The 27,090-nt window shown below is 45.6% G+C and overlaps 1 protein-coding gene and 1 non-coding gene across 3 annotated transcripts in view; both read right to left on the reverse strand.

Moving 5' to 3' along the window:
• The window catches only part of FAM234B (family with sequence similarity 234 member B), a 28,359-nt gene extending 2,305 nt beyond the window's left edge, over positions 1-26,054 (reverse strand). The window contains exons 1-12 of one of the 2 annotated variants that reach the window (XM_007064086.4): positions 25,851-26,054; positions 15,729-16,121; positions 14,467-14,565; positions 12,089-12,277; positions 9,981-10,111; positions 9,037-9,184; positions 8,488-8,629; positions 7,742-7,885; positions 4,809-4,890; positions 4,490-4,645; positions 2,309-2,426; positions 216-439 (exon numbers count right to left, since the gene is read on the reverse strand). In XM_007064086.4, the coding sequence (XP_007064148.1) occupies positions 216-439; positions 2,309-2,426; positions 4,490-4,645; positions 4,809-4,890; positions 7,742-7,885; positions 8,488-8,629; positions 9,037-9,184; positions 9,981-10,111; positions 12,089-12,277; positions 14,467-14,565; positions 15,729-16,121; positions 25,851-25,887 (1,863 nt within the window). In that variant the 5' untranslated portion in view covers positions 25,888-26,054. Of the gene's footprint in view, positions 1-215; positions 440-2,308; positions 2,427-4,489; positions 4,646-4,808; positions 4,891-7,741; positions 7,886-8,487; positions 8,630-9,036; positions 9,185-9,980; positions 10,112-12,088; positions 12,278-14,466; positions 14,566-15,728; positions 16,122-19,839; positions 22,033-25,850 lie in introns of those variants that run through there. The other variant, XM_043544708.1, reaches the window with a different exon arrangement.
• LOC114020433 lies at positions 24,412-24,516 on the reverse strand. Its single transcript, XR_003565254.2, has one exon. It is a non-coding gene; the product is annotated as a U6 spliceosomal RNA (small nuclear RNA).
• Positions 26,055-27,090: the final 1,036 nt, after the last annotated feature.

A 27,090-nucleotide genomic window follows, 5' to 3' on the forward strand; every position in this document is an offset into this window, starting at 1 on the left:
GTCCTTGTCCTGCTCCCAAGACTCCTCCAGTCCAACTGTCACGTCCTAACTTCCAAAGCATCTGCTGGCCCTGACAATCCACTCAATTTACGCTCGAAGGGATAGCATCCTGCAAATGCCAGCGCAGAAAGATCCCGACCCTTGCCCATGAGGGGAGGGGCACTGCCCAGTCTGACCCCTGTGACTTAGCAAAGATTCCCTCTGAGTTGTCTCACCTTGTGAGGAAAATTAATAAACTTCAGCCTAGAGAGGAATCTCCTCACTTCCCCACGGCTGATTTTTGGGGTGGTCTCCATCAGCGGCACCGTTCGGCTCTGAGTGAGCATGGCCCACCGCAGGCTCAGCTTACTGACCAACAGCAGGCCCGGCTGGTTTTCGGAGGTAGGGCTCGTTGTCACGGTGATGTAAAACGCATCTTTTTGGAGATCATTAATTCCAACTGATTGATAAGAAAGGGAGAGAAAATACTGGTGAACACTGAGGAAATTACACCCTTCAGGCAAAAGCTTATAGTCTTCACTCAGCCAAGATTCCCACTGACTTCAGTGGGAATCATGTCTGGGTGAGGGTCTGTTTACACCGCAGTCAGAGATGTGACTGCAGCATATGTAGACATACCTGAGCTAGCTCTGATCTAATTGGCTCCACTAACAACAGCAGTGGTAGCACAGGCTAGCCGCTTGAGTACATACTCAGGGCCCCAAACCGGGCTCTTTAGCTTGTGCTGCCATAGTTGCATTGCTACTGGTGCTGGAGCTAGCTGGATCAGAGCTAGCTCGGGTATGTCTACATGTGCTGCAGTCACACCCCTGACGGCAGTGTAGACAGACCCTGCGTAAGGACTGTGGATCTTTAGTCACATATAAATTTGGATCATTCTGTTCAAAAATCTCGAAGGTGGAAATAAATTGCAATGCAGATCAGAATAGGAAGTTTGCAACTCAACTGGCATTTGAGAGTCTCATGCTGGCAGCTACACGTACTTGCATAAAGTAATACATTCTGAAGAGCCTCTCATTCCCAAATCTTAAGGCACCTTACAAACATTAATCCTCTGTACTCCTATAAGTAGGCATTTTAGAGAGACACGGCGGGTGAGGTAGTATCTTTTATTGTACCAGCTTCTGCTGGTGAGAGAGACAAACTTTCAAGCTTACACGGAGCTCTTCTGCAGGTCAGTCGGCATTTTATTCATTTTACAGACAGGGAAATGGGCACCAAGGCAGGGAGGGTAACAGACTTGTCCAAAGCCCCATAATGAATAGAATAATCTGAACAAAACCCAGGAACTACCATCTCCAATTCCCTGCTCTAACAACAAATTTACACTTACTTTCAAGGCGGCCATTTATTTCAACAGTGCTATGAATATTAAAACCATTATGCCCCAGCAGATTTGTTTGTGGCATATCTAGAATTGGGCCCCAGCTCCTGGCACACTAGATTCAATGCCAGTTCATCTAATCCCGTATCTTGCCTCCTGCCACACCAGCCAGGCCATTATTGGTGCAACTGGTCTGGTATGCTCCCGTGGGTGTCCAGCTGATGCTCTTAGGAGGTAGTTTAAACTCCCATATTCCACTTCCCTGATTGTGTAATTTTGTATGGAGGCAAATCCAGGTTTAACCATCCAAGGAAAAACGAATATTTAAACAAAGTATTTAATTTAAATCACCTCTTCAAACGAATGAGGAGGAAGCAGAGCAGGTTCTACCACATAGCGCGAGGGTGACCAGATGTCCTGATTTTATAGAGACAGTCCCAATTTTGGGGGCTTTTTCTTATATAGGCACCTATTACCTCCCACCACCGTCTCGATTTTTCACACTTGCTGTCTGGTCACCCTGCATAGCGCAGAATAGGTGACTTTCTCAGGCACACTACTGGGGCAGCAAGATGATTGGATCTGATTCCTCTTGAACTGAAGTAAATACCGAAGAACTCCACTGAAATCAATGGATCTACTCCAAAGTAAAACCAATGTGAGACCAGAATCAGGCCCTTAGTGTTTATCATATGTTAAGAGTGATTTGGTGAGTTTTCTACTTGCCAACCTATAGACCTGGTGTTGGGCAAGAGAGGAGGAGTGGGAGTTGAACCTTGGTGGCGGTTTTCACTGATTTTCTGTGGCTGGCCTATACTTGGTGGACACCAAGGTCCTGCTTAATCTGAAGCACAGCAAAACCTCATACCATGTCACAGCCAACTTTTCCTTCAGAACAGGGAAGGGTTTTTAACATCCATTTGGCTTTCTTCAGTTTCCCTTTGAGACAAGACTAAGCAGCACCCCATGCCCTTGTATACTTACTGGCTGAAGCAGTCACTGTGTCTGTTACATTGGTGAGGTCCAAAAGGATGGTAGGAAAGGTAGGGTGCAGGAGGTAGAGGTGGTGTAGCCCTGGACGCTTGTTTCTTGGGCCAGGCTCCTATTGGAAAGAAAGGCAGAAAAGGGATGGCTACATCCACAACAATCCCTGCTTTGGAAGAAGCCTCCATTTGCTGAGAACCCCCATCTTACACTGACTGGCATGAGCTACAGTAATCATCCTTGACTTGCTGCTATGAAAAGCTCGGTTCTTCTCCAGGATGGACTCTCCTGCTCCTGAGAGAACCATTCACACACGAGGTCTCTCCCACAATGCTTTATCTCAGCCAGTCTCCCCTTTGATTGCACAGCTCTTCCACAGCAGCTGTCCCCAAAGCTCTTTCTCAGTATGAAAAGGAGCCCCTGGAGGATGTCTAGAATAACGTGTGAGCCCAAGCAGCTTCTCTATGGACTCATGCTGAGGGAGGAGATAGGCAAAAGAAAGAAACATTCTGAGAACCCATCTCTCCGCCAGCCAGGGAAAGCTGGTGAACTAGCTTAGGGGACTGGGACCACCACTGTGAGGCAAGAGGGCGGCAGGTGAGACTTTTGCAAATGCAACAGAAGCTATAGGAACTGGCACAACCATCCAGTAGGCAGGGACCACTGTAAGCCCAGCTACCAGGAGAACAAGTCACTAGAACAAACAAGAATCCCTTCCTCAGAGAGCAAGTTGTCCTGCCCTGACAGACGGCTCTGTAGAAGCCATAAAGCAGCAGTTATCAATTTTCTTTAGCTAGAACTCCTTTTGTGAGGCACTCCTCCTCCCATCCCTATGTCCCTTCACGCCACACCCTGGCACATTTCTCGTTCCTTTCCCTCACTCTCTCTGTTCTTTTTTCCCCTTTCTTGTCTTCCGTCTATTTTTTGCTTTATATTTTTAAAGTTCTTTTTGCTCTTGTTCTTTTCCTCCCTTGCCACCCTCCATCTGGAAAGCTACATTCTCTTGGGTGTTGCCCTCCATTGGTGGCTTCATAGTGCCAGGCTGCGCCTGCTCTTGCAAGCATGCTGAATAGCAGAAAAGGGAGGCTGGGCTTGGCAGGCTGCTGTCTGAGCTCGTTCATGTGAGCTTTTCATGGGGCTGTCTCCATTAAGAACTGTCACAGGTGCAAGTGACGGCTGTGGTTTTGATCCAAGATCATGCAGCTTTTTTTGACTCAGCTAGTTCTCCCTTCCTCACTGCTCTCCCCTCTCCTGGACCAGTCTAGAGGCCTGCCCACTGAGCTGTGGAATGCTAGTTGAAATGATTATGGAAGCTAAGCCCTGGAGTTCCTGGAAAACACATGTTTAGCTGAACGTTCGCACAACACCACCCCCCCCCCACTTCCATATAAAAGAGTTCTGGGCTTAGGAACACTATATTCTTAGGAGGGGGCACACTGTCCCAGTGACACTTGGGCTAGGAAAGGCTTCTGCAGCATCCTACAGAGCTCTCTCACTGCTTTCTCCCCTAGACATACAGCAAGCACTGCAGCCATTAGCTACAACCACGAGGGGTGAGACTCAACTGCTATTGACAATCACTGCAGAATTTAGACAGAGCCGGCTTGAAGTCCTTGTACACTTATTCTCTCCCTTCACTCAGATACCATGGTGATGGTTGACTTTACCAGACCTGAGACAGGTGGAAGATTTCATTATGTTATTCCTCCTCGTGTAGATGTGGGTGTGCATAATGCCACCTAAAATGCATTTCCTTCCCTTCTGTTCTCCCTCTTGGCCTACATACAATTTATTCTCACCTTGTCTCCCATGACAAAAACTAATACGTGCGGGGTCTTGATTGCGTTCCACATCATTACCAATGACAGAATGGATCTGAACTGCTGAACAGGTACAGGGGAGCTCACATTTATGTGGCGCCTATAAAAATGGCAGCTATTTAAGGAAAAATATTAATAATCTAGTAGTAGATTTAAAAGCAGACTGTGTGTGTGTGTGTGTGTGTGTGTACATGCTCAGTTCAGAATTTAGAACCAAGAGACCACCCCATCTCACCACACATCCCAGATGGAAGGTTTTAAGTTCGGTAACATTGTAACTGAAGAAGAAATAAGAAAAGGGGGAGAGACTGAATACTCCTCAGGCAGAAAGCTTCCAAGTGGGAACAGGGCTCTTGCTTACCAAGTTTTGTAATGCAGGCTGCATTTCGTCAGCCCAGAAGAGAAAAACAGATTTCCTCTCCAAAGTCATCACTGACAGTGCATCAGATTCTTGCATGTGACACGGGAGATCATAGCTCCAAACAGGGAGGCCTGATTTACCATCCACCACCAGCATCTGAAAACAGGGAGGGGGACACAACGTGAGCACCATCAGCCATCGAAATGGGAAGATACAGATGATTATGGCAGAGACTTGGGACCTTACCGCTAGCACATACCCTGCCCGCTCTTCTGTCCCACTACAGTCCTCCCCAAGTGTTCGCTTTCCTAGGATTTACCTTTTTCACATTGTTGTTGCTCTGCGCCTGCACCATGAAGTCCAGGGTTTGGTCAGCATTGAAGTAGCCAGGGGCAGGCTGGCTGTGAATATTGAGAAAGTAACAGTGACCGGAATAGCACGGAATATCGAGCGAGACAGTGCACCTGCTTTTAGGTAATCTTCCCCTGATGGACACTCATCCCACTTCTATTTACACAGGATTTGCCAAACCAGATCAGGCCTTTAATCCACCAGGCATAGTCCTTGACCGGCAGCAACCATTCACGGATACATCAGAGGAGGGAAAAATAACCACAATGCTCCTAAGCAATTCTTCAGTGCCATAAACACAGGGGGAAATTCCTGGCTGAGTCATATGGTAATCAATCAGTTTATCATAATGCAGCCTGACATTTTATTACCCTTTCCTTAGCATGCACAACTACTCATTTGTATTAGCAGTCATAAAATTATCGAGACCTTCTAAAATCCATCAATAGTTTTTGACTGTCTGACCGCCTGCAGCAGTAAGTTTTACAGACTGATTATATGATGTGTGAGGCAGCAGAGGTTATAAATATACCTACCGTTATTTTTATCACATTACTCCTTGTTCCTTTATTGTGGGCCAGTGTGAGAAAGAGTCACTGGCCAGTTTTTACTAAACCCTTCTTAACCTTTAATAGTTCAGCTCAAGTCCCCTCTCACTCTTCTCCTTCTAGGCTATATAATCCTAGATTTGGATCTCTTGCATCATATGTAAACTCCTGAGTTTTCTAACCATCTAGCTTGCCTCTCTGACTTTTTGACTCTGAGTTCTATCTTTCTTAAAGTGGACAGATCTGGACACAATGCTCCAAATAAGAGGAGACAGTTCTTCAATACAATATCCCCACAGTGTGTTCTGTATTTGCTCATCCCCTTTGTAGTGCACCAAGCATGCCACTTCCTTTTTCACTGCCTCTGAACCCGATGGCAGATATCTTTAAACTAGCATCAATGTTTCCCAAGTCGTTTACCTTGGAGAATCCTGTATCTTGGCATAAACAAGAAGTGGAGGCTACTTTGTGCCTGTGAATGTTACCTTACATTTTTTTAAGGTGAATTTCCTCTACCATCAAGATTCCTGATTCCCCTGTGGGTTTGAATTCATCTGGAATTTTCCCCAAACTGAAAACATACTTTAGGTGCTGTCCATCAATCGACATCAACTTCCTCTTCAAAATCAGCGGTGTAACAAACCAATTCTGCCACCACACTAATTACTGGGATAGCCTGCTATTAAACCTTCTCTCCTCTGCAAATCACCCATTTACAACATGATTTTCGATTGCTTAATCAATTGCTAGTCCACCAAACTTTGTCCCTTAGCTTCTGGCTACTCATTCTCCTTTCTGGTCTTAAAGGATCTTATCAAAAGCTGTTTGAAAATCCAATAAAATTATATCGACCAGGACACCTTTATCAATGATTGTATTTTGTTACCTTTTCCCAAAAGGGCAAGATTTCCCCTAACAGAAGCTGTATGGGTTTGACTCTACTGAGTGACACTTATCCAAGTGTTTTACTATTCTATCCTTAGGCCTTGTCTATGCTGGGAGGTTGTGCGGATTCCAGCCCCCAATGTAGCTGCACAGGTACAAAAACCCTGGTGTAAATGGGAAAAGCACTATAAACTGTGGAGCTTGTCCCTGACTGAACCTGGGATGTGTAAGCTGCACATTTGGAAACTGCAACTTAGCCTGTCTCCCCGATGTGTCTGTGCTGGTATGGCTATACTCGCGGCTGTAATTGGAGCCAATCTCCAATGAAGACAAGACTTGAGAATTGCCCTCACTATCCCCATTAGTGAAGTGAGGCTTCCCAGTCTGTTACCCCCAGAATCTTCCTTTGCTCCCCTTTCCAAAATTCTTCAGCCTTCAGGAATAGTTGCTGGGTTTAGACATTGTATGTTTGACACACCATCCCTCCCGCTGTTTCATGTGTGACACTTCCTGGCAGAGTTTGTACTTCATGCTGTGTTGTTTAAGCAGGGTTTTCATTTATTAAATGATATTCTTTTAGCCCTAATAAACTCATCCCCTTCTCTACTGTACTATGAATGCTTTATCCCCCTTTTTACTCTTTGTATCTACCCACTGAGAAAAAACAGCCAATCTGGGCAGTTAGCACAGTAGTCCTGTACAGGCTGCAGAATGATTCCATGATCTAACCATGTTTCCACCTTTATATTTCACTTCCTCTTCACCATTTTCCTGCATAAGTTTTGCAATCTGCCCTTTTCAAGTAATCACTGTGTCCTCGTAGGCGTATTAGGACATCACACCCAATTGTACAGTGATCATTACTGGTTAATGAAGATTCTACACTCACCTTCTCTATAAATTCCTACCTGTTAGTTAACACTAAGTTCACAGTTGTATCCACCTTTGTAGGTACCAAAACAAGTTTTTGGTTTATGCTGTCAACAAATTATTTCTGCCAACTACGCCCAGGTGTATATTCAACCAGTTAATGCTGCGGTTGCTGGGGAAATCATTTGTTGTTATTGTCCCAGGGGATTCTGCAACTTCCTTAAGCTCTTTGAGTGAAATATACCCTTGTGCAAGGGCCAGCACAGAGCATATGCAGTCATCTCGATGTGCTTAAGTGCTGCATAGACCACATGCTGGCTGCCTGCACAGGGATGAATTTCTTCCTTTCAGCATACTAAGATGGATGTCACTCTTTGAATCTAGTATGTTGGCTATTCAGTCCGTCCCTTTAATTCGTTCCTTCCCCCTCCCATTCTCCCCTCCCCACAGCACTAACATACCGACACACACATGACTCCAGCTCCCTGGTATCTCTGCAAGCTTGGGGAATAATTCCAGATGATTCCCACAGGTGTGTGTGTGCCTGGAGGAGAGAAAGAGAAAAAGGAGAGACAGAAAAAACAAAAGTGTAACTAACCTGTGAATGTCCTGCAGCTCCAGGTTCCAGCGGGGCTCCAGGTCCTCTCCTCGCAGCAGAGTCAGGCTGTGTTTTGTGGTGATGAGGAGGTCGCTGCAGTTGGTATCTGAAGCCGTCACCATCTGCAGGAACTCAACGCCCCCGCTGGGAGAGGCAGAAAGCCGACATGAGGCAATTGGGCTTCACAGGTTTTATTTACTTATTGAAATAAAAGCAGACAATGCCAAGCTCTAAACCTTTGAATATGTGAGAGTCTAATCCAGGTTTTTTCCTGTGACTGAATCCCCACTTCACGGCTTCATACAAACTGGGGCCTGCTGCTTTCTCCTTGTTCCCAGCCACACTAAAGGATTTCCCAGGCTCTGCTGGGCATTGAATCACTGTGTGGAGAATAAGGGACACCCAGGAGCTACACGACCCTGGCCCACTCTGCTGTGCACAGACAGCGCTGCTAACTTGGACTCTTAATTATTTAAAAACACACCTTTTTTCCTCTGTGCGGGCATATTCAAATGCACGTGTGGCTGTAAGGGGGGAACAAGGGCTCAGAGGAACAAGAGGTTCTCTTTATAACACATGGCATTCGCCCACTGCAATCACTGGAACAGGGAGGGAATTGGAGTTCTTGATAACACAGGCATTGCCTAGGCGACTCTGATGAACAGAGATATTCAAGTGGAAGGGGCACCCTCAACAGTGCCCAGGCAGAACTACAGCTTAGCCCGAATGGTGAGACCACAACCCACCTGTAAATGTCAATGAGCTCCGATAAGTTGACAGATCTGCGCTTCTCCCACTCCGGCTCCTCCTGCTGCAGCACAGGAGGGAAGCTGTCACGGTTTCTGGCTTGGGCAAAGAGATCCCTCAGGGCAACTGCTTGGACATTACCTAGCAGATACATGACAGGGAGAGCAAAGATTGAGATTCTCACTTGTTGGATGACAGTCCTCAGAGCACAAGAGGCTGGGACCACTTGCAGGTGGAAAGTGATCAAACAAAAGCAGGAGGAGAGTCTCGGCCTCTCCCAGCAGGACATAATGTAGGAAGAGGTGTAGGAGGATCAGTGGCTTTGGGGAGCTCCAAGCCACTCTAGTCCTAGGAGCTGCAAGCAGGTATCACTGTTCCTGTGCCATTTCCTACACTGGTGTGGTGAGCTCCCATCTTCTCCAAATCTGAGCCTCCACCAGTGGAAGGCATGGTAGGAACATCCTGGCAGAGCTCACAGCAATCCCAGCTTTAAAGTGCCTTAGAAAAGAGGTCAAATGGAAGTGGCAGAGGCCCGTGGCCCATCTTACCAAAGCCAAACAGGATATAGATGGCTCCTCGGCTGGTAATGTGGGCTTGTGGGCCGATCAGTTTTCCTTCTCCATTGATGCTGTACTTCACGGGCCCACCCAGAGGGTTTCCAGTCTTACCCGATACCAGGATAAAGCACAGGTCTGGCTGCAAAGGTGAGAGAGATGCAGGGAATTCTGGGAGTTGACTCACACACAGTAGGCAGCCTCTCTTCCCCAGAATGAAAAGCTCTGCCATTCCCTCCCCACACAGCAGCATGTATCAAGTGACAAACCATTTGGAATCTTTTTCCTTCCCGCCCACTTCCTCTGTTTGTTTCCTGTGAGAGCTAGCAATCTTGGTCTAGTTCCTTCTGTTACGATGTCCTTGTCACAACCCCCCCAACATGCTAGGCACCCTTGTCAGCAGCAGAGGTGCCAGTGAATGAATGGACGTTGGAGCCTGAACTCCCTCATCAACCTTAAAGGCAGTACCTTCTAAGTCATTGTGCACGGAGCAGCACAGGGGAAGTTTGCACCATGATTGCCAGGCAGGGACGTCTCTTCTGTAGCTAAACAGAGCACATCACTGGGCTGTTAAATTGTCAGCTTTCACTAGTGCTACAAAAACACTTTAAAAACAAAAGCAGTAACTGCTAAAGGGGGAAGCACAGGAGAAAGAGAGTGATTCTCACGTCTCAGCCGGTGGGCAATGATTAATTACTTCAACAATGACGTTCATTTGTCAGCTGATAAAAGATAGAGACAATGTCATTACTACTTGATCCTGTTCTTCAGAGCAAGAGAAGGAAGCCAGGTTTGTACCTAAGGGGAATCTGCGGTAAGGAAACTACTTGGATGAAGGAATTTGTACCATTCCCCCACTATACTCTCTTTAGACCATGGCCCTGCTCCCCCTCCAAAGATTCAGGCCCATTCAGAGCTCTGGTGGGGATGTATCATACCTGGGTCTCTCCAATGGCCAGAACCACCAGATCTCCAACCTTATCCCCATCCAAATCTGGCAGCATGACGGCTGGTGCAGCCAGGGTCCCGCTTGGCAGGTGGGCTGGGTTCAGTGTCCAGATGGTTTTCCCTATAGGAGGAGAGAACATCTGAGCGCTGCAGCACTTCAAGAAAGCAGAATTCATGAGAATCCCCAGGGAGTCCAACTAAACCTTCCTGAAGGAGGAAGGGGGAGAAGGCACTGTCGCCCAACAGCATGAGTAACAAGCCCAACCTAGAACCGGTGGCTGTGGAATTCACACACAGTGGAAAGTGGAATTCTTCCCTCCCCACTGCTGTGAACTGCTCTTGAGTCTCACCCTGCCAATGCTTTGCTTTATTTGCGTTCTGACATCTCTATCAGGGTCTGATTCTGAAACTGCAACTCTTCTGGGGCTCAACTGCCAGGAACAGATCCTAAATAAGAGAGAGGCTTTGCAGGACACCAGCTGTCCTAACTGGCCAGTGGTAAAGTGTGATTGTTGATGTCACAGCTATGCAGACACTCCCAGGGAACGGAACAGATGGGAACACATAGTTGGAGGGACAGATTTTGGAAATGGAAATCTGTGTCTCAGTTAAATTTCCAACCAGAAAGAGCCCCTGTTGCATCTTTATCTTCTCCACATGGGGGGATAAAGGCATGTAAGCAGAAGTGATTTTAAACACTGTTTGTCAGTGGGGACCCGCGTAGGGGCCCAGTAAAAGAGGATTCGCAATTTTTTTAACCAAATTAAAAAACAAGTTCAAAGTAATTCCAGATGCTCTCCCTGCCCTCTGAGTCCCTCTGCCAATTACTATACTTTTACAATCACATTTTAACATTCTTTTCTCCCGCTTCTGCTGTGGGAAAGCCCCCTCACCCCTCCAAAGTACAGAACAAAGTTAGGGCCAGATCCTGCAAATGCTTATGCACACACGTAACTGTACTCACACCAGCGAGACTACCCTGACCCTGCAAACACTTATGCATGTAAACAGTCTCACCGGATTAATTCATAACAACCGTTTGAAAGTCAAGCTGTGTTGGTTATTTTTCACTGGGCACAGAAGTCATGCAACATTTCTATGTTCCCAACTGCATGAGTAAAACTCTTAGACCCAGGGTTCCACTGCAAATACTCATTCAAGCTCCAAGAATATTCTCCAACATTTGCCTAAAATTCACTGTCCCCATGAACATTTCTGCTAGCAAATTCAGTTGCTAGGATGTCCATTAAGAGTAAACATAAAAAGAGTGTCAACATAATCAAAATGACTAAAAATGCAATATTCACTCAGATCTAGTAAATACTTTTATCCACCTAAATTCTCCTGAAGATGTAACTGGCTACAGCATACTTCCTCACCTCTTTCTCTAGATATAATGTTTAGTGCATCTGTGTTGTTGTGAAACAGCTGCTGCATTCCACTCAAGAGGTGGCTACATTTCAATGGTAGGTGAAATGACTCCTATATCCTTTATCTATATCACAGGGATGTTATAGGGCTACATTAATGAAGTGCAAAAGATTACATTACATATTATTCCTTGTAATTCAATATTTGTTAATGAGTAGATCAGGGGTTCTCAAACTATATGGCACTGTGAACCCCTTCTGACAACAAAAATTACTACACAACCCCAGGAGAGGGGACTGAAGCCCTAGCCCACCCAAGCCCCTCTGCTGCAGGTGGGAGGGTGGGGAGGCAAAACCAAAGCCAGAGCCGCACCGTCCCTGGTGGAGAGGGGGACAAAGCCAAAGCCCAAAGGATTGTGCCCCAGGCAGGGGGTTTATAACCTATGCCCCACTGCCCAAGGCTTGGACTTTGGTCTTAGGCGGTGAGGCTCTTGCTTTGGTTTTAGCCCCAGACCTCAGCAAGTCTAAGTCAGCCCTGGCAACTCCATTAAAATGGGGTCGCGACCCACTTTCGGGTCCTGACCCACAGTTTGAGAACCCCTGGATTAGATCATCTTCTGTATTACTCTGCAGTTTTCTTTTAGCTATGGACTTGTTCCTCTGTTGTTACCATGGTGCTGAATTATTCCAGGTGATCAGTTCATCCACACATTCATGCCTGGAACTACCTGAGGAGGCATGGAGAAGGCTGAGGAATTTGGATGTTCCAGTCACAAGGCAGACAGGCTCAGCTGGGGCGGTGAGAATCAGTCCTTTACACTGCACACTCCGAGTCTCTTCTGGAATGTGGCTGGACCACAGGGTGCTGCCGTTCATACCAGAAAGGGCCATGACAGTTACCGATGGCCTAGAAACACCTGCAGACACACAAGAGGGGCAGTGAGGTCCCTTGCAATCAAAGGAGAGAGAGGAAAAAGGCAGAGTGATCTCAGGGGGACACGCCGTTCAATTATGCTGCTACTCTGTGCTGCCCCCAAGTGGACAAGCTTAAAGTGGTTTCAGAGTAGCAGCCGTATTAGTCTGTATCCGCAAAAAGAACAGGAGGACTTGTGGCACTTTAGAGACTAACAAATTTATTTGAGCATAAGCTTTTGTGGGCTACAGCCCACTTCATCGGATGCATAGAATGGAACATCTAGTAAGAAGATATCTATATACATATACAGAGAACATGAAAAAGTGGAGTAAGAGGCTAATTAATTAAGATGATATTGAATCTATTTCCCTAAAGTTAAGTATCCTCACACCTTCTTGTCAACTGTTTAAATGGGCCATCTTGATTATCACTACACAAGTTTTTTTTCTCCTGCTGATGATAGCTCATCTTAATTAATTAGCCTCTTACTCCACTTTTTCATGTTCTCTGTATGTATATATATCTATCTTCTTACTAGATGTTCCATTCTATGCATCCGATGAAGTGGGCTGTAGCCCACGAAAGCTTATGCTCAAATAAATTCGTTAGTCTCTAAGGTGCCACAAGATTAAAGTGGTAACATTCACAAGAATCCCATGAGTTTGGTTATTTCAGCCCCTTGTTAGCTCACAGGAATAGGACTGGCAGTAACTGTCCATAGAAACACCTGAAGTTACATTTCTGTTCTTGGTTGGCAAAGGAACATAATATTTGCCCTACCCGAGCAACTATTGGTCCATTCAATTCATCACCCTAACTGCTGTCACACCAGACTAGACTATTGTTCTTTTTAATGCTTATTCTTCTGCTGGCCAGTGGTTAATGCTTGGAAGTTGCAACTACCCTTCTATTTTCTATTAGGAACCTGGCTAGTTATGCACAGGGTCCTGTATGTTCTGTGATTCTGTGGCAGCAGAATTTTGCTCCACAATCTAGGTTTTTTATTTTTCAGTAACCCCCCCCCCCCATGTTTCTAGCCTTCATTGTTGTGAAAAACACCTTGAAAGCATGCAATCAGTGTCAAACAGTGTTGTCTGCCTGAGTCTGCAGACAGCACAAAATAATAGCTAAATGGAGTATGAAGTACCCCAATATGTTTTAATCAAATGTTGACTTTAATACCTAATGATGATAAGTTTAATGTCAGCCTAACATCAGACATACTGTTGATCATTTTAGCAGAAACATCCAGCTAATGTGCTTATTAGTCTCCACATCTTCCAAGGTGCTAAGAGCCCCACATGGGTCTTATCCAGATGGCAAAACTTCCAGCTTCTCCCTAACAGCATCTACAGTGCAGTTAATGTGAGGCCAGTACAAAAATCTGCTTCATGCTGAAAACTGAAAATGTGAGAACAGTGTAAAATAAAGAACACGGGGAATACCACACAGGCTGAATGATTCATTTTCATATTTAATTCAGTACAATCACAATTTTTTAATTGAAATGAACCTGCCATTGGATTTTCTATCTGCTGCACCAGAATTCCTTGGACTCCAGGGACCCTGCTGTGGAATTTACATCTCACTTGTAATGGAGTACATGGGGCCTTACTTATGGAGCACTCTGCCATGAGGGAGGGAAAATTTCCTTCCTATCTGTATTTGTATCACACCAATCATTGCAATTAGGCACCAGATATTGCCAATACATTCCAGCATAATGGAGCCTTGCTTCTTGACTGTTTCTCTGGGAGATGCAGGACAATGGCAGCTGGGAAGCTCCAGAAACGGGAAGCTTGGAGCAGTGGGAAACCAGCAGCACTCAGTGACAAGCTAAATTATTTCTAGACTTCTGATGGGTTATCCCATGTGTTCCGATGCAAATGTTAGCAGAGAAATGAAAAGCAGCCTGCTGAGGGGGAGTGGGCTGTTTAACATTAAACAGCCAGGTGCAGTAACATTACTACTGTCAATCAATATATCAGCTGGGACTTTCACAGCAGAAGTGAGCTGTTTTAAGGAGAGGTCTGAAGGAGGACAACGTGGCAGCTCCGCAGATGGTTAGGGGAACTCCTCCCATGAAGGCTCACAGGGAGAAAAATAAGAAAAAAAACACTAGACAACCCAACAAAAGAGCCATCAAGGCTGGCATCCCTGGCGAAGCAAAGTCGGCAGATAACACCTTACCCAATACGCTAGCATTCATCAGGGCTGTGAAGGAGAGCAGGATGTCCGGGAGCCCATCACCATTCACATCGGAGAGCTCCAGTGGGAACAGCACTCCACCTGTGACAGTCAAAGCAAATCAGGAGCTGCTATCAGAATGGCTGCCAAACCCACTCTGTACAATGGGGATGAGGACAAGCCTGAATGAAAAGGGGTCTGAATAACCAGCCATCATGGAATCCACAGGAGACCACCAAAGCAGCGCTGTTCCCCCAGCTGTTATGTCCCTCCCCACACAGCACAGCTCCAGCACCAGCACCAGGCTCAGCCAGAGATCCAGCAGGGGCCTACAGGAGCCAGCAGAGATGAGTTATCTGCACCCACTGCAGTGATCTGGCACCACATCTGACTGGCTTCTCAGAGCTCACAAATGGGAGGAGGAAAGAAGGAAAAGGAATAGCATCACATCAGGGCCTAACAGAATCACGTCACCGATCATTGCTGTCTCAATGGAGATATCAAGAGGGGAAGCACTTTAGAAAATACCACAGATTAGCTAGCTATTCTATGACTGTTTGAGGAGAGACAAAGACCTCAGAACATTTAAATTATTGATTTATAGATTTAACAGGGAGAGAAATATCCAGAGGAAATAACATTAGTTAAGCCAATTTGCAGACTCAAAGGAAAATCCATTCCTCCCCACCCCAGGCGACGCGTCATATCCCCCCACCCAGATTTGCTGCTTGGCTTGTACTGAGCATGCTCATTAACACTGCTGAAGCCAGCTGACCTCACTCTGCCCCCCCACTATTGGCAGGCTCGGGTTGTCTCTGCCTCCCCCCACCGCACGTGAATGGAGGAGCTTGTGGAGTGCAATCTCTGGATAAGGAAGTGATGGGGACCAAAGTGGACTAGCCCATCTATATCTGGGACAAATTCCAAAATGGGTAACGCCATCCAGGCAGAGGGGTGACATGGGAGGAGAGTCAGAAGAACCCTGCTATGTTTTTGGCACTGGAGAAAGTAAGACCTTATTGGACAACAGATTTATCTCCGACTGGCCTGAGACATGTACCATATTTAATAGGGATCAGAGGAAGGCTGGGTGCATCAGCCATATGCCTGTTTATGGCCTCAGAGCACCTGCAGTGGTGAAGAGGATCAAGTTGCTGCTCCTCTGCTCTAAACAAACTCTCCCAGGTGGGTCTTTCCCCCACATCCACCCTGTGAGCTACCCCCTACCCAATCTCACACAGCTGCTGTTCCTGATGGTCTCTCACCTGCTTCCTGGCCAAGGTTGCGGTTCCAGGTGTTATGCAAGTCTCTAGGAGGACAAGGAATGAGAAAGGCGCACACCAGCACCAGAATCATGGAGATAACCATGGTAAGCAAAAAGACTGCTGTGCGCAGGTAAGGCATCAGGGAGGAGGTTGCCTTCTGCTCCAGGCTGCCAGTGGCCTCTGCAGGGTACCCATCTGGGACACTCTCTGACAGCCGCTGCTTTGTCACCTCGACCTCCACTTCTGAGTCTGGGTCCAGCACCTCCTCCAGGGTGCTCTTCCCGTTCTTGACTCCCCCATTCTTCTGCAAGTTGAGCACAAGGTCATCTTCACTCTCATCACTGTCAGCCTGAGTGAGGGGGTCATACTCCCCTAGGTCCGGGCTCTTTTTTCCTGAGGAGAGAAGCAGGGAGAGAGAATCAAGCATGGCTGGTGGAAAGGAAATAAAGAACAAGCTCTCTGCACTTTTGGGTCCCAAAGGGAGGAGAGTGCGAGAGAGAAGACAGGATGTCTGTATTTTGTGTCTACTCAGATGATGGGCATGGTTGGAGGGGATGAGGTGTAAGGGAGAAGGTGGGGTCCATGCACATCCACCAGGCCTCAGAGTGGGGGCTACAGGAAAACGAACAGTTTAGTTCCCCAAGGCAAAAAACAATTCAGGATTTGCTTAATTTCCTCTAATGCTTTCTGGGTCTGTAATGAGAAACAGTTCCATGGAGCTATCATACTATATCTTTAGGCTTGGAAAGATTAGAATCTCATTTGTATACGTTGATAAGCGCTGATTTCATCGTACACACACAAACCCATGAAAAAATATTTCCATCGATAACAGCTGAAATTTACAGAGAGGCACAGTAAGAAAAATGCTACTTGTGAGCTTATTAGAGTTTGGATTTAAAGATATTTATCTTGTGTATTTTGACATGTGACGTTGACAATTTGTGTTTGAGCGGTTATAAAACTTTAACTTTTTCAATCTTAACATCTAGTGTCATTAAACAATTATTGGTGGACCCCCACTAATGTCGGATCCCCCCCCATAATTTTCCACACCTGTGAAAATGTAAATTGATAAGAATAAAAAAATGCTTAAAAATAAACATCGATAATATCTGTCAAAAAATTTTTTTAAAAAATTGAATTCTGCCAACCCTACATATCTTCATGCTTAATGCTCTGCATACCTAAGTCCCAGACTCTCCTCAGCAATCTCCTAATTCAAAGCTCTAATCATGAAAGAGCCCCTCCTCACTTGGTAGCCTTTATAGTGTATCCATGGCAGGGTCCTCTCTCTATATCTCATTTTTCATCTGTTCCTCCTCCTTGATCCACTCAGTGATGTCACAATCTAAACTTCTGTCACATCATAGCTGCTTCCACAGGAACGAGCTATGATGCCAGATGCTAAACTGTGCCTCCAGGTGTTTAAAGGAACACTTTGCAAGACATAAATAATATATACATGGTAATTGCAAAAACGTGTATTGTATTCACCCTCCGATACTGTGATGAATGGGAACGATCCAAAGAAGAGAAATCAGAAAGTTTTAGGTTCTCATGGTAAAGTTAATTCAACCATACTGCTCAGAAGTAATTTTTCCTATTTCTGTTTTTCTCTTTAAATGCACAGCTTAGTACGTAACTGTCATGTTGTTAAAAGTATATAATATGCAGTCTGTGCTACACAGCAGAGTTGACATTGCAGCAGCCATCCTTAAATTCTTCAGTTTGGAAAGATTCTATCAGTGTTAGCAGCCAAACCAGTAATATCTCTCCAACCAGTAGAAATGTTGGAAGTGCACCCAGTCTACCATAAAAGAACCTTCGCTTTTTCCTTTATGTCTGAAATTGTAACTTTAATGTAAACTATAGGATTTTTTTTAATGTAAAAGCCAATCAAATAACACTGTTAAGTCACAGTAAATCCTTAACTGCCTCACTCTAAATAGAAGCAGCCTTAGCTAAGGCAACATTATAGTGACATGGAAGCGCTGTTATAGTTAAAGCTGTGTCACAACTTCTGTTTAAAGGTTGATCTTTCTAAGTCTCTAAAATCTACATGTTTAATCAGATTCCTTTGAAATTTTGTGTGCCTCAGGACAGTGCAGAGTAGGGTTAGTGACCCAAATTTTGGATCATTTGATGAACGGATTCCTGCCTTACAGGCTCCTCTGGAAACCCAGTTTCCTTCTGCTGCCTTGTACTGTTAAACTGAGAGGTATTAATGACTGGATGAATCACAGACCTCATTGAGACTCACGGCTGTGAACTCATCCTTCAATTAACATACTGAAGGATAAATTAATCACAAGCCCCCACCTAAAACCAAAGGAGTTTTGGACTGAGTGACCAGAGATTGCTGCAATTTGTGAGTCATGGATGGCAATTTTATTCTGGAAGAAATGTAATCAAGGTTTTTGAGGGGAAAAATAGACATATGAATGCTTTCAGGGAGGGGAGAGGAAGTGGGAGAAAGGGATTTGGGGCTGCAGTGAAGAAGGGGGGGGTTATAGGAAGGGAGCCAAATGAGGACAGGTGGTAAGGGAGAGTGGAGAGAGGTTGGGGGCTCAAGCGAGGGAGAAATGGAGGTTGGGGGAGTGGAGGGGTGGGATACTGGGAAGGCGGATGTTTGGGGGAGGGGTAGAGGAGTGGGGTGAAATAGGGCACCTGTCAGCCCCACATTCTCCCCTCCCATGTGTGCGCCCAGATTGGGGTGGCAGGGGATGGACTCTTGCACCACTAAGGCAGTCTGAGCCCCCCATATAAGCTGGGATATGGGAGGTCTTGCCTCTCTGCGGTCAGTATGCAAATTGCAGGACATGATATGGACAACTGCCTAAATGACTCCTAACTCCAATCTCCAGCATATCTTTTCCTGTTCAAAAAACTAGGAAATTCAATGACAAAAATCTGTCCTGAGGCAGAGTTAAGGTTGCTTGGTGGGATGTTGTCCCCTTGCAGAACACTGAGTTGAACAAAACTGAAAACTTCTGAAACCCAGGAAATGCACTGTTAAGGTTGTGGCTTTGGAGAAGGTGACGTAAGCAAACCTTGGATTGGTGGTTTGAGAAAAATCTGTATTTTACTAGACACTGGGGAGGGGAGCAAGTGGCTACTTCCTGATCTCAGGGCAGATTAATGTGCTGCTTCCAAAGGCACAAAGGTTCAGAACTGACAGCACAGGTACCTTGACTCACAGGCGCCGGCTTCCTCCTTTCTACAGGGGTGCTCAACTCCCACTCTGCCCCAGGCCCTGCCCCCACTCCACCCCCGGCCCTGCCCCCACTCCACCCCCGTCCTGCCTCTTCCTGCCCCTGCTCTGCCTCTTCCCACCCAGTTCCGCCCTCTCCCCTGAGCAGGTCCCGTCCCCGCTCCTCTCCCTACCCCCAGCACCTCCTGCATGCTGCAGAGCAGCTGATTGTGGCGGGCGGGAGGCGCTGGGTGGGAGAGGGGGAGCTGGCTGCTGGTGGATGCTAAACATCCACTAATTTTTTTCCATGGGTGTTCCAGCCCTGGAGCATCCCCGGAGTTGGCACCTATGCCTTGACTGCTGAGGGAAAAGAAAGATGTGTGGATTCTGGGTGATTCCTGGATTATGAGACTGCATTAGTTTGTGGGAGAGCAAGGAGTACACCATGACATGGGGACTGCTGAGTACAGACTGAGTTGTATGGAGAGAGGTGGCCTGCACTGGGCACCTTATTTTGCCCTCTCTGCAGTGTCTAACAACCGGTTACTTAAGAATCGCTGCAGTGTCTAACAGGCGATTTAAGAGATGATCTACTGGACTTTGTGGAGATTCACTCAGGCAGAATCTGGGTATGAGAGCAGATTTAAACTGCATCAGAGATCTATATCCAGGATCTTTGATAGTTTTCTCTGATTTGGCTGAGCGCCTGAATAATTGCTATATATAATATGAAAGCTATGAATAAGTGCTGGAATAACATTAACTGGGAAACTGAAGGGTTCATAGCTGCCTGGGAAAAGGGTATTGTATGACACAGAAACATTACAGACTCTGACATCTCACAGTTTCTTGGCAATGGGATACATTTATTGGACAGGGGTCAGAGGATCTTTCTCTCAAACATAAAACTGTCAGTACCTTGGAACAGAAACACTGTCTGTGATTTCTCTCTCCAGTCCTGCCACAAACTCCACCCTCCAACCACTCTGAAACATGAACAGGAATACCATTCCACTGTAACATAGTTGTCCTTCGCTCCAGGCACTGCATGTGAGTTGAGTTATAGGAGGGGAGGAAGTAAAGCAATAGAAGTGTTCCTATACCAGGGAGCTAAGACGTCAGGAAGATGTGTTCCTTGCTTGTGGTGGGAGGTCCTGGGTACAGTAGTGGATGGAGAGCCAGGTTGGAATGGGGAATGCAGTGAACGGGTCAGGGGCATGGCTGGCGAGGTCTGGACTGGTGGGGTCCAGCTGATATGCGTGCGTGGAGGCAAGCTGACTCAGTATGCAAATTGCAGGACATGATATGGTCAACTGCCTAAATGACTCCTAACTCCTATCACCAGCATACCTTTTCCTGTTCAAAAAACTAGAAAATTCAAAGGGAAAAATGTACTTTAAGGGAGAGTTAAGGTTGCTTGGTAGGATATTGTCCCCTTGCAGAACGCTGAGATGAGCAAAACTCAAAACTTCTGAAACCCAGGAAATGCAGTGTTAAGGTTGCCTAAGCAACCTTAACTCTGCCCTTTTTCAACAATGTCCCAATATGCCGTTAATACACATACCTTTACTCTGCCAACCCCCATAGTTGCTGAAATATACAAGCTCTTCACCTCCTTTGACAACCCATTCATGTTCACCCACAGAATTCCATCTTACACTATTAAAGGACAAAAAAGGTTGCCCATGTAATCTTCCTTCTGTTCCCTTGGAGCTGACAGTAGCCAATGGGAATTATTTGCATACACCGAAAGTGCAGTCAGTGTGTTACATATACCTTCCCTAAATGGTGGAGACAGTAGTTGGGGCTGCTTGGTAAAAGTGTATTTGTGATAGGAGGACATGGATTACTTTGAGGTGTGTGGCAGACTTGTAGTTATAATATAACGAAATCTATGTTTTGCATCTTCCAGTATACGTGAGAGCAAAGGGAAGAGCTACATGTATAACTTCAGGATCCAGTATGCACCATTTCAATGCAGAATTGTGTACATTCTATCATTAGCAGGGCACAGGGTTCTTATTACAAAGGGTATTATCAATAGCAAGTTGGAATATGACTACAGTCTAAGCATTTATTATCTGCATGCATTCCAGGTAACGTGTGTGTCAGGTGTAGCTGTACTGAATGGTGGAGGCAGTAGTTAGCTCTGCTTGGTAAAGGTGTGTTTGTGAGATCTGTGGATTACTTTGAGGAGTGTGACATAGCAGTGACTGTGATATGAGAAGTTCCATGTTTTGCACCCTCTCATGTGTGTGAGGAAAGGGAAGAGGTGCATGTGTACCTTCAGGATGAAGTATGCACCACTTCTATGCAGAAGTGTGTAGGTTTTGTCAGTAGCAGGGCACAGAGCTTTTATTACAAAGGATATCAGCAGTGAAATGGAATAGGAGGGGATTCTAATGCTTTAATGATGGTTAAGTGAAAGTGTAGGTTGAGATGGTATCCTGTGAGTACTCTTTCTGGGAAGTTGGCTAAGGGTGTGAGTGTGTCAGGATCTGCAACCTCCTGAATCTTATAATGCCAAGGCTCAGTATATGTGCATATTTAGATGTTGCTGAAAGAGGCTAGAGGAAAGTGGCATGGACAACCCTTTCCCACTCCCAGCAAGTGTTAGTTGGAATCCTGTGGGTTAGAGTGAATGGGTTGTACAAGAGTTTCACCTACTTTTACATTTCAGCAACTGTGGGATTGGCAGAGTAAAGGTATGTATATTAATGGGGCACAGTGGTGCATTGCAGAAAGAGGGCTCAGTTAAGGTTGGACGGGCAACCTTAACTGTGCATTTCCTGATTTTCAAATGTTTTGAGTTTTGCTCAACTCAATGTTCTGCAACAAGATGACATGCCACCAAGCAACACTGCCTCTACCTTAATTTAGTTTTTTTGCCATTGCATTAGGTGACGTATTCTTACCAAAAGAGATAAGTGTCACATTTAGCTAAGGTCAGTTATCTAAACTGACTTCTAAAGCCACTTCTATTGTGATCTGGGCAGGTCCACACACAGACTTGCACCAAACTAAACCAGTTTTCATTCACACCTGTGGACATTTGGGTACAAGCCTGTGTACAGACTAACTCTTACTTCCCCGTGCCGCACTGGCATCAGCATGGAGCCTCATTGACTGCCATGGAGCTCGGTGCATGGAAAGCAGTCTGCCCAGAGAGATCACAATGCAAAACAGGAACATATACTTCCACAAATATAAATCTCTCTCTCCTGTTGTGCCTGCACGCTATGCTTCACCCAGTGGCACTTTAATTTAGAGAATTCAGGGCTGATAAAAGGTTTCATATTGTCCACTCTGGAGACTGAAATCTATCGAGCAGTTACAACATTGACAGTGTAAGATTCCTCCATTCAATCACCCCTGTCCTGGAAGGGTCACCTCCAGGGAAGAGAGAAGAGCTCAGATTCCATAACTAAATCAGTCCATGAGCTCCCTGTTGGGAGCACTCACAGAGATGCAAACTGTGGTGCAGGTTCTGTGACGAGGACACCTTTCCTGCTATGAACTGGTCTGACGTCCCCAACTCATTTGACACAAGCTAATGGATGCAATAATGGATTTTAGCTGTTAATGACCTAGGTAAAAATGAACCAGTGACTTATAGGTTAGATGTTCCATATTATATTCTTAATCCTTTGAGCCATCTACTATCTCCCTTGACCACAGTCCAGTCTGAAACTGACAACCTAAAGGTGAAAGGCTCTATTTTCCATTACCGATTAAATGTGATTCTCTACAAAGTCAAAGCCCTAATTCTAATTTTATTGTCACAATCTGTCAGTAGTTTTGCTCTTCTTGCAGCAGACATGTCAGTGCCGCTCCAAGGGCTGGACCAAATTTTCATAGAGATGTGCCCGAGTTTTACATTCAGGCAAGATCATTTGTGCAGCTACATTTTCAACTCACCATACTTAAAAGATGCAAAGCCCACTAGTTGACCAAACAAGCATGAAAATAAGTGGGTAAGCCATGCTTTCAAACCATCTATTTAAGCCCCAATTGAATTGTAAGCAGAGAGAAATAAATAGCACTAAGATTTGTATAAGTCAAAGCATTCACCCATTTAAGGAATTACGATTTACTGAGAAGCTCTCCAGAGATCAAACTATTTGCTTTCTGATTACTGGTCCTGGACCAGCGCTTGGAGAAGTTGACTGGTCTTCAAAAGAATATCCAGCACTGTCTGGTTCTGATTTATCAGTGATCAGAAAATCCAATACCTTGTGTGGTATCAGATACAAAAATGGTTTTCAGCTTTCCAATGATATAAAGCATAGGTTCCCAAACTGTGGTCCATAGACCAATTGTAGGTCGTCTGTGGCCAAGATACTTAACACATGCTACTGGGCTTTTTGTTTCCAGACACTGAAAATCTCCCCCTTAGTATTTGATATTTTTAAAGGCAGAAGGTGGAGTTAGGAGCTCAACTCTTGCTGACTTTCAATGGGAGTTGGGCACCTAACAGCCCTTTGTGCCTTTAAAAATCTCCTACTTTCCTAATATTACTTTTCTATGTAAGCTACTGCTGTGGTTGTCATAGGGGTGTTGTGTGATCTCACATGAGAGAAAAGGTGCTCCATTCATGCAATTATAAATAGGAGGCGAGGCATCCAGTAAGGCCTGTATTAAAACTACATCAACATTATGAAAAGTTTAAAGGTTTGCCGGTTTGAGAGATACCAAGCTATCACTGGTCTCTTGGTCAATAGCTATGCTCTTTTTTAGCACTAGTTTTAGAGTGAAGAGAGCAAATCCTGAACTTTAGACCAGTGTAATTTTCAATGCCTATTTTTCTTGATGATTAAAAAACAGGAATCTGCTTCCAATAGTCTTTGAACCCTCTTTGGTGCCATACTTTGTTTTCTATTTTTTGCTGTTAGGAGTTGGCTGATGCCTCTCCGGGCACTCCACATATATCTATCTAAACCCTTAGGGAGATAAGATAGCACATATTTGCAAAATTAATGAAAAGTGAAAGAAAAAGCAGCTATAGGAAAAACAGTTCAGACTTTTCGTGGCTGTTGAAAGCTACATTTTGACTATGTTTTAGTCATACAAGTAGTGTCTTAGCTGTACAAATTAATTTGAGCACAGATAGAAGGATTATTTTTGTAAGTGCACTTGAAAGGCCTTCGTTCAACTAAAAATAGCTTACTTTGTGTACCCAAATTAATGCCGTCCAGTTGCAGGTGGATACACATTATTAGTTAAGTCAAGAAATTTAGGAAGAAGTTTGTCTTTGCAGTTGCAAAATGCTCCTTTTTCTCACATATTTATAACTCTCCCATTTTGTACTTTTATTTTTTCCAAGTAAACAGCTTTGAACAACTGTTCCATTCTCTTTAATCAAACAAACAAATTGTTCTGTAAATGAAAAAAAGCACTAGAGCCAAGCTTCAGTTTGGTAGAAGACCTTGCCCTGGATTGATTAATGCTCGAGGTGGGGCCTTATAGGTGCCATCACAGTCGGTTCTCATGGGCCAGTGGAAATGCTTCACGAATTTGCGTGTCATCCTTGCGCAGAGGCCATGCTAATCTTCTCTGTATCATTCCAATTTTAGTATATGTGCTGCTGAAGAGGAAGGCCATGTCAACTGCCTACTGAATTCCACTTCAAAGCCATGGGAGCACTAAGAAGCTGGTGAGACCCAGCAGGAGGGAGGAGCCCCAGCAGCAGGTGTACTAGTTCTGTTCCAGTTTTCCTGAGTGCAAGCAATAGACATGAAGGTTGATGGGGCACTTTCCCATTGGTTTAATATTGGCACCTGTATTGGCTCCACCCGTTCTGTAGCAAAACGTTGGCAGCCTGTTCTACAGTAAAATACAGACATTCAAGATGTGTTTTCAGCATAAGTGCCTTTGAATGTTCTCACAGAAATGTACAGTTGGCTGTATCTATGCCTCCGAAAATACGTGCTTCTCTAAACTAACAGTCCCTTTTCTTGAATATCCTATTACCAGGGTGTAGATATCATTTGTATTAAAAATGGGAGAAAAGAAATATAACATAGAGATTACTGGAAATTATACAGACAAATTTGGCAGGGTTTTCATATTTACCCAGATAAATGCGGAGACAGAACTTTAATTTGGAGCCTGGTTTCCAAGAGTAGGTTATTTATAGGAATGACACATACTAGCAGACGAGACAAAGACAAACATTTCTTTATATTTTTTAGGTGTTCATTCTCCGTCATTTATTTATTTTTTTACACGCTGCATCAGTTTACCGCAAAAGGTATTTAAAAGGCAGCAATTTAAACATTGTTCTAAATCTGTTCAAAATCAAATATGTTCCACAATAATATGAGCTGTAGGAAATGGAGAGCAAAGTATTGCAAAGAGTATGCAAAAATGTATTGTTACTTAATCTCAGAATATAGCACTATAAGAGTGCATGACAGGGTGCAGAGAGACTAAGATATTCAACAGAAACAGTGTCAGGGGCATCCGATGAGCAAATGGACCACCTCTCCCATCTGTTTCCAACTCAGGTCCTACTCCCCCCCGCTCCAGGAGCAGTGACCCCCCTCTCTCTCCCCCCCCCTCCAGGAGCAGTGACCCCCCTCTCTCTCCCCCCCCCTCCAGGAGCAGTGACCCCCCTCTCTCCCTTTCTTCCCCCCCCCCCCCCAGGAGCAGTGACCGCCCCTCTCCTTTCTCCCCCCACCCTCAGGGGCAGTGACCCCCCCGTCCTTTCTCCCCACCTCAGGGCACGGACACTGACCCCCACCCAAGCTGCCCGAACCAGGATGTCCCTGGGGGGGTCTCTCCCTCCCCGCAGAAAGACCCGGATGTTTTTGGCCCCCGAGGGACGCGCGGGTCGGTCCCGGCCCCCCTGCGCGCAGGGTCCCGCCGAGCTGTCCCTGCCTTGCCCCGCCCTCCCCCCCCGGCCTGTCCCTGCGGAGCCCGCTCCCTACCTGGCAGCTTCAGCGCGCGGGACAGCACCGTGGCCATGCTGAAAGCTCACGGTGCGCATGCGCGGTGACCCGCGGCTTGCTGGGAAGTGTAGTTCTCTAGCCGAGTGGCCACACAGGGCTCACGCAGCGCACAGGAGGCGCGGGGCGGAGCGGGGCGGGGCAGAGACCCCTGCCTGGCCCAGGGGGCGTCGCGTCATGTTCCCCTCGCTCCTCGTAGTTGCTATTGTTCTATTTCTCTTTCATTGTTATTTTAAAGTTAAAGCTCTATTATAAAATAAAACGATGGGGGGGGGGGGTGTGAGGGAGACAAGAACCACCAGTCACATTTAAGGTGGGACTCCCCTGGGCGAGACCGGGCTCCCCGCTGTACAAGGTGCAAAGGCAGAACTGCTGATCTCTGCCCTATACAGAGAGACAGGGATCAAACGTCAGCCACACTGAAAGGCCACCAGGATCGTGCTAACTGACCGCAGCAGTTTTTTTTCCCATCAGTCAGCAGCACCAGATCCAAGTGTTCAAAAATCATGAGATTGTGCTTTAAATAATGGGAAATATGGGGTTCTTTGTATTTGCCTTCTGGTTTTTGAGCCTTAGTGTTCACATTTTCCAGGTTTTTTTCACAACCATGAGGCTAGAAATTTACTTTAAAAACGAACAAACATAGATTCTCACATAATCAAATCATTCCGGCAGCTGGATCTTTTAGTAAATCACTACAGCATACAAGACTCGGTAGTGTTGTTGAGTGGTGGCAGCATTTTACTGCTGCAGATGAGGTTTTTGTGGGGCTGCAGACGCTAGTGAGTTTGTGAGGCCCAATCCTGTAAACATTTACACATATGTTTAACTTAGTCACAGGAGTAGTGATCCCCACCCCCATATTCACTCACTGTACCCAGCATACTGAACATAGCCGTTGTGTGGATAACTTACCCCATATCTCGATGTCTGTACTCTGACCGGTTAAACTTTCCCCCCAGTCGGGGAGATTGCAGATTATTATGTGATCCTTGTTCCACCAGCTCCTAAATCGCATTTTGTACCCCTTGATAATCTGTACCTTATCCCCTGACAACTAGAAACTTCTATGCTTGAACTCTGTACCGTTGCTTATTTCAACATTATCTTAATAAAATGATTAAACTTGAAATCAGGAGGACTCCCATGTAGGTAATGTTAAAAACCCGTGACAGTTTTGTGACTATGTAAGCCTTTTAGAATCATAGAAATGTAGGGCTTT

Source organism: Chelonia mydas, chromosome 1, assembly GCF_015237465.2.
Source record: "Chelonia mydas isolate rCheMyd1 chromosome 1, rCheMyd1.pri.v2, whole genome shotgun sequence".
Taxonomy (NCBI): Eukaryota; Metazoa; Chordata; order Testudines; family Cheloniidae; genus Chelonia; species Chelonia mydas.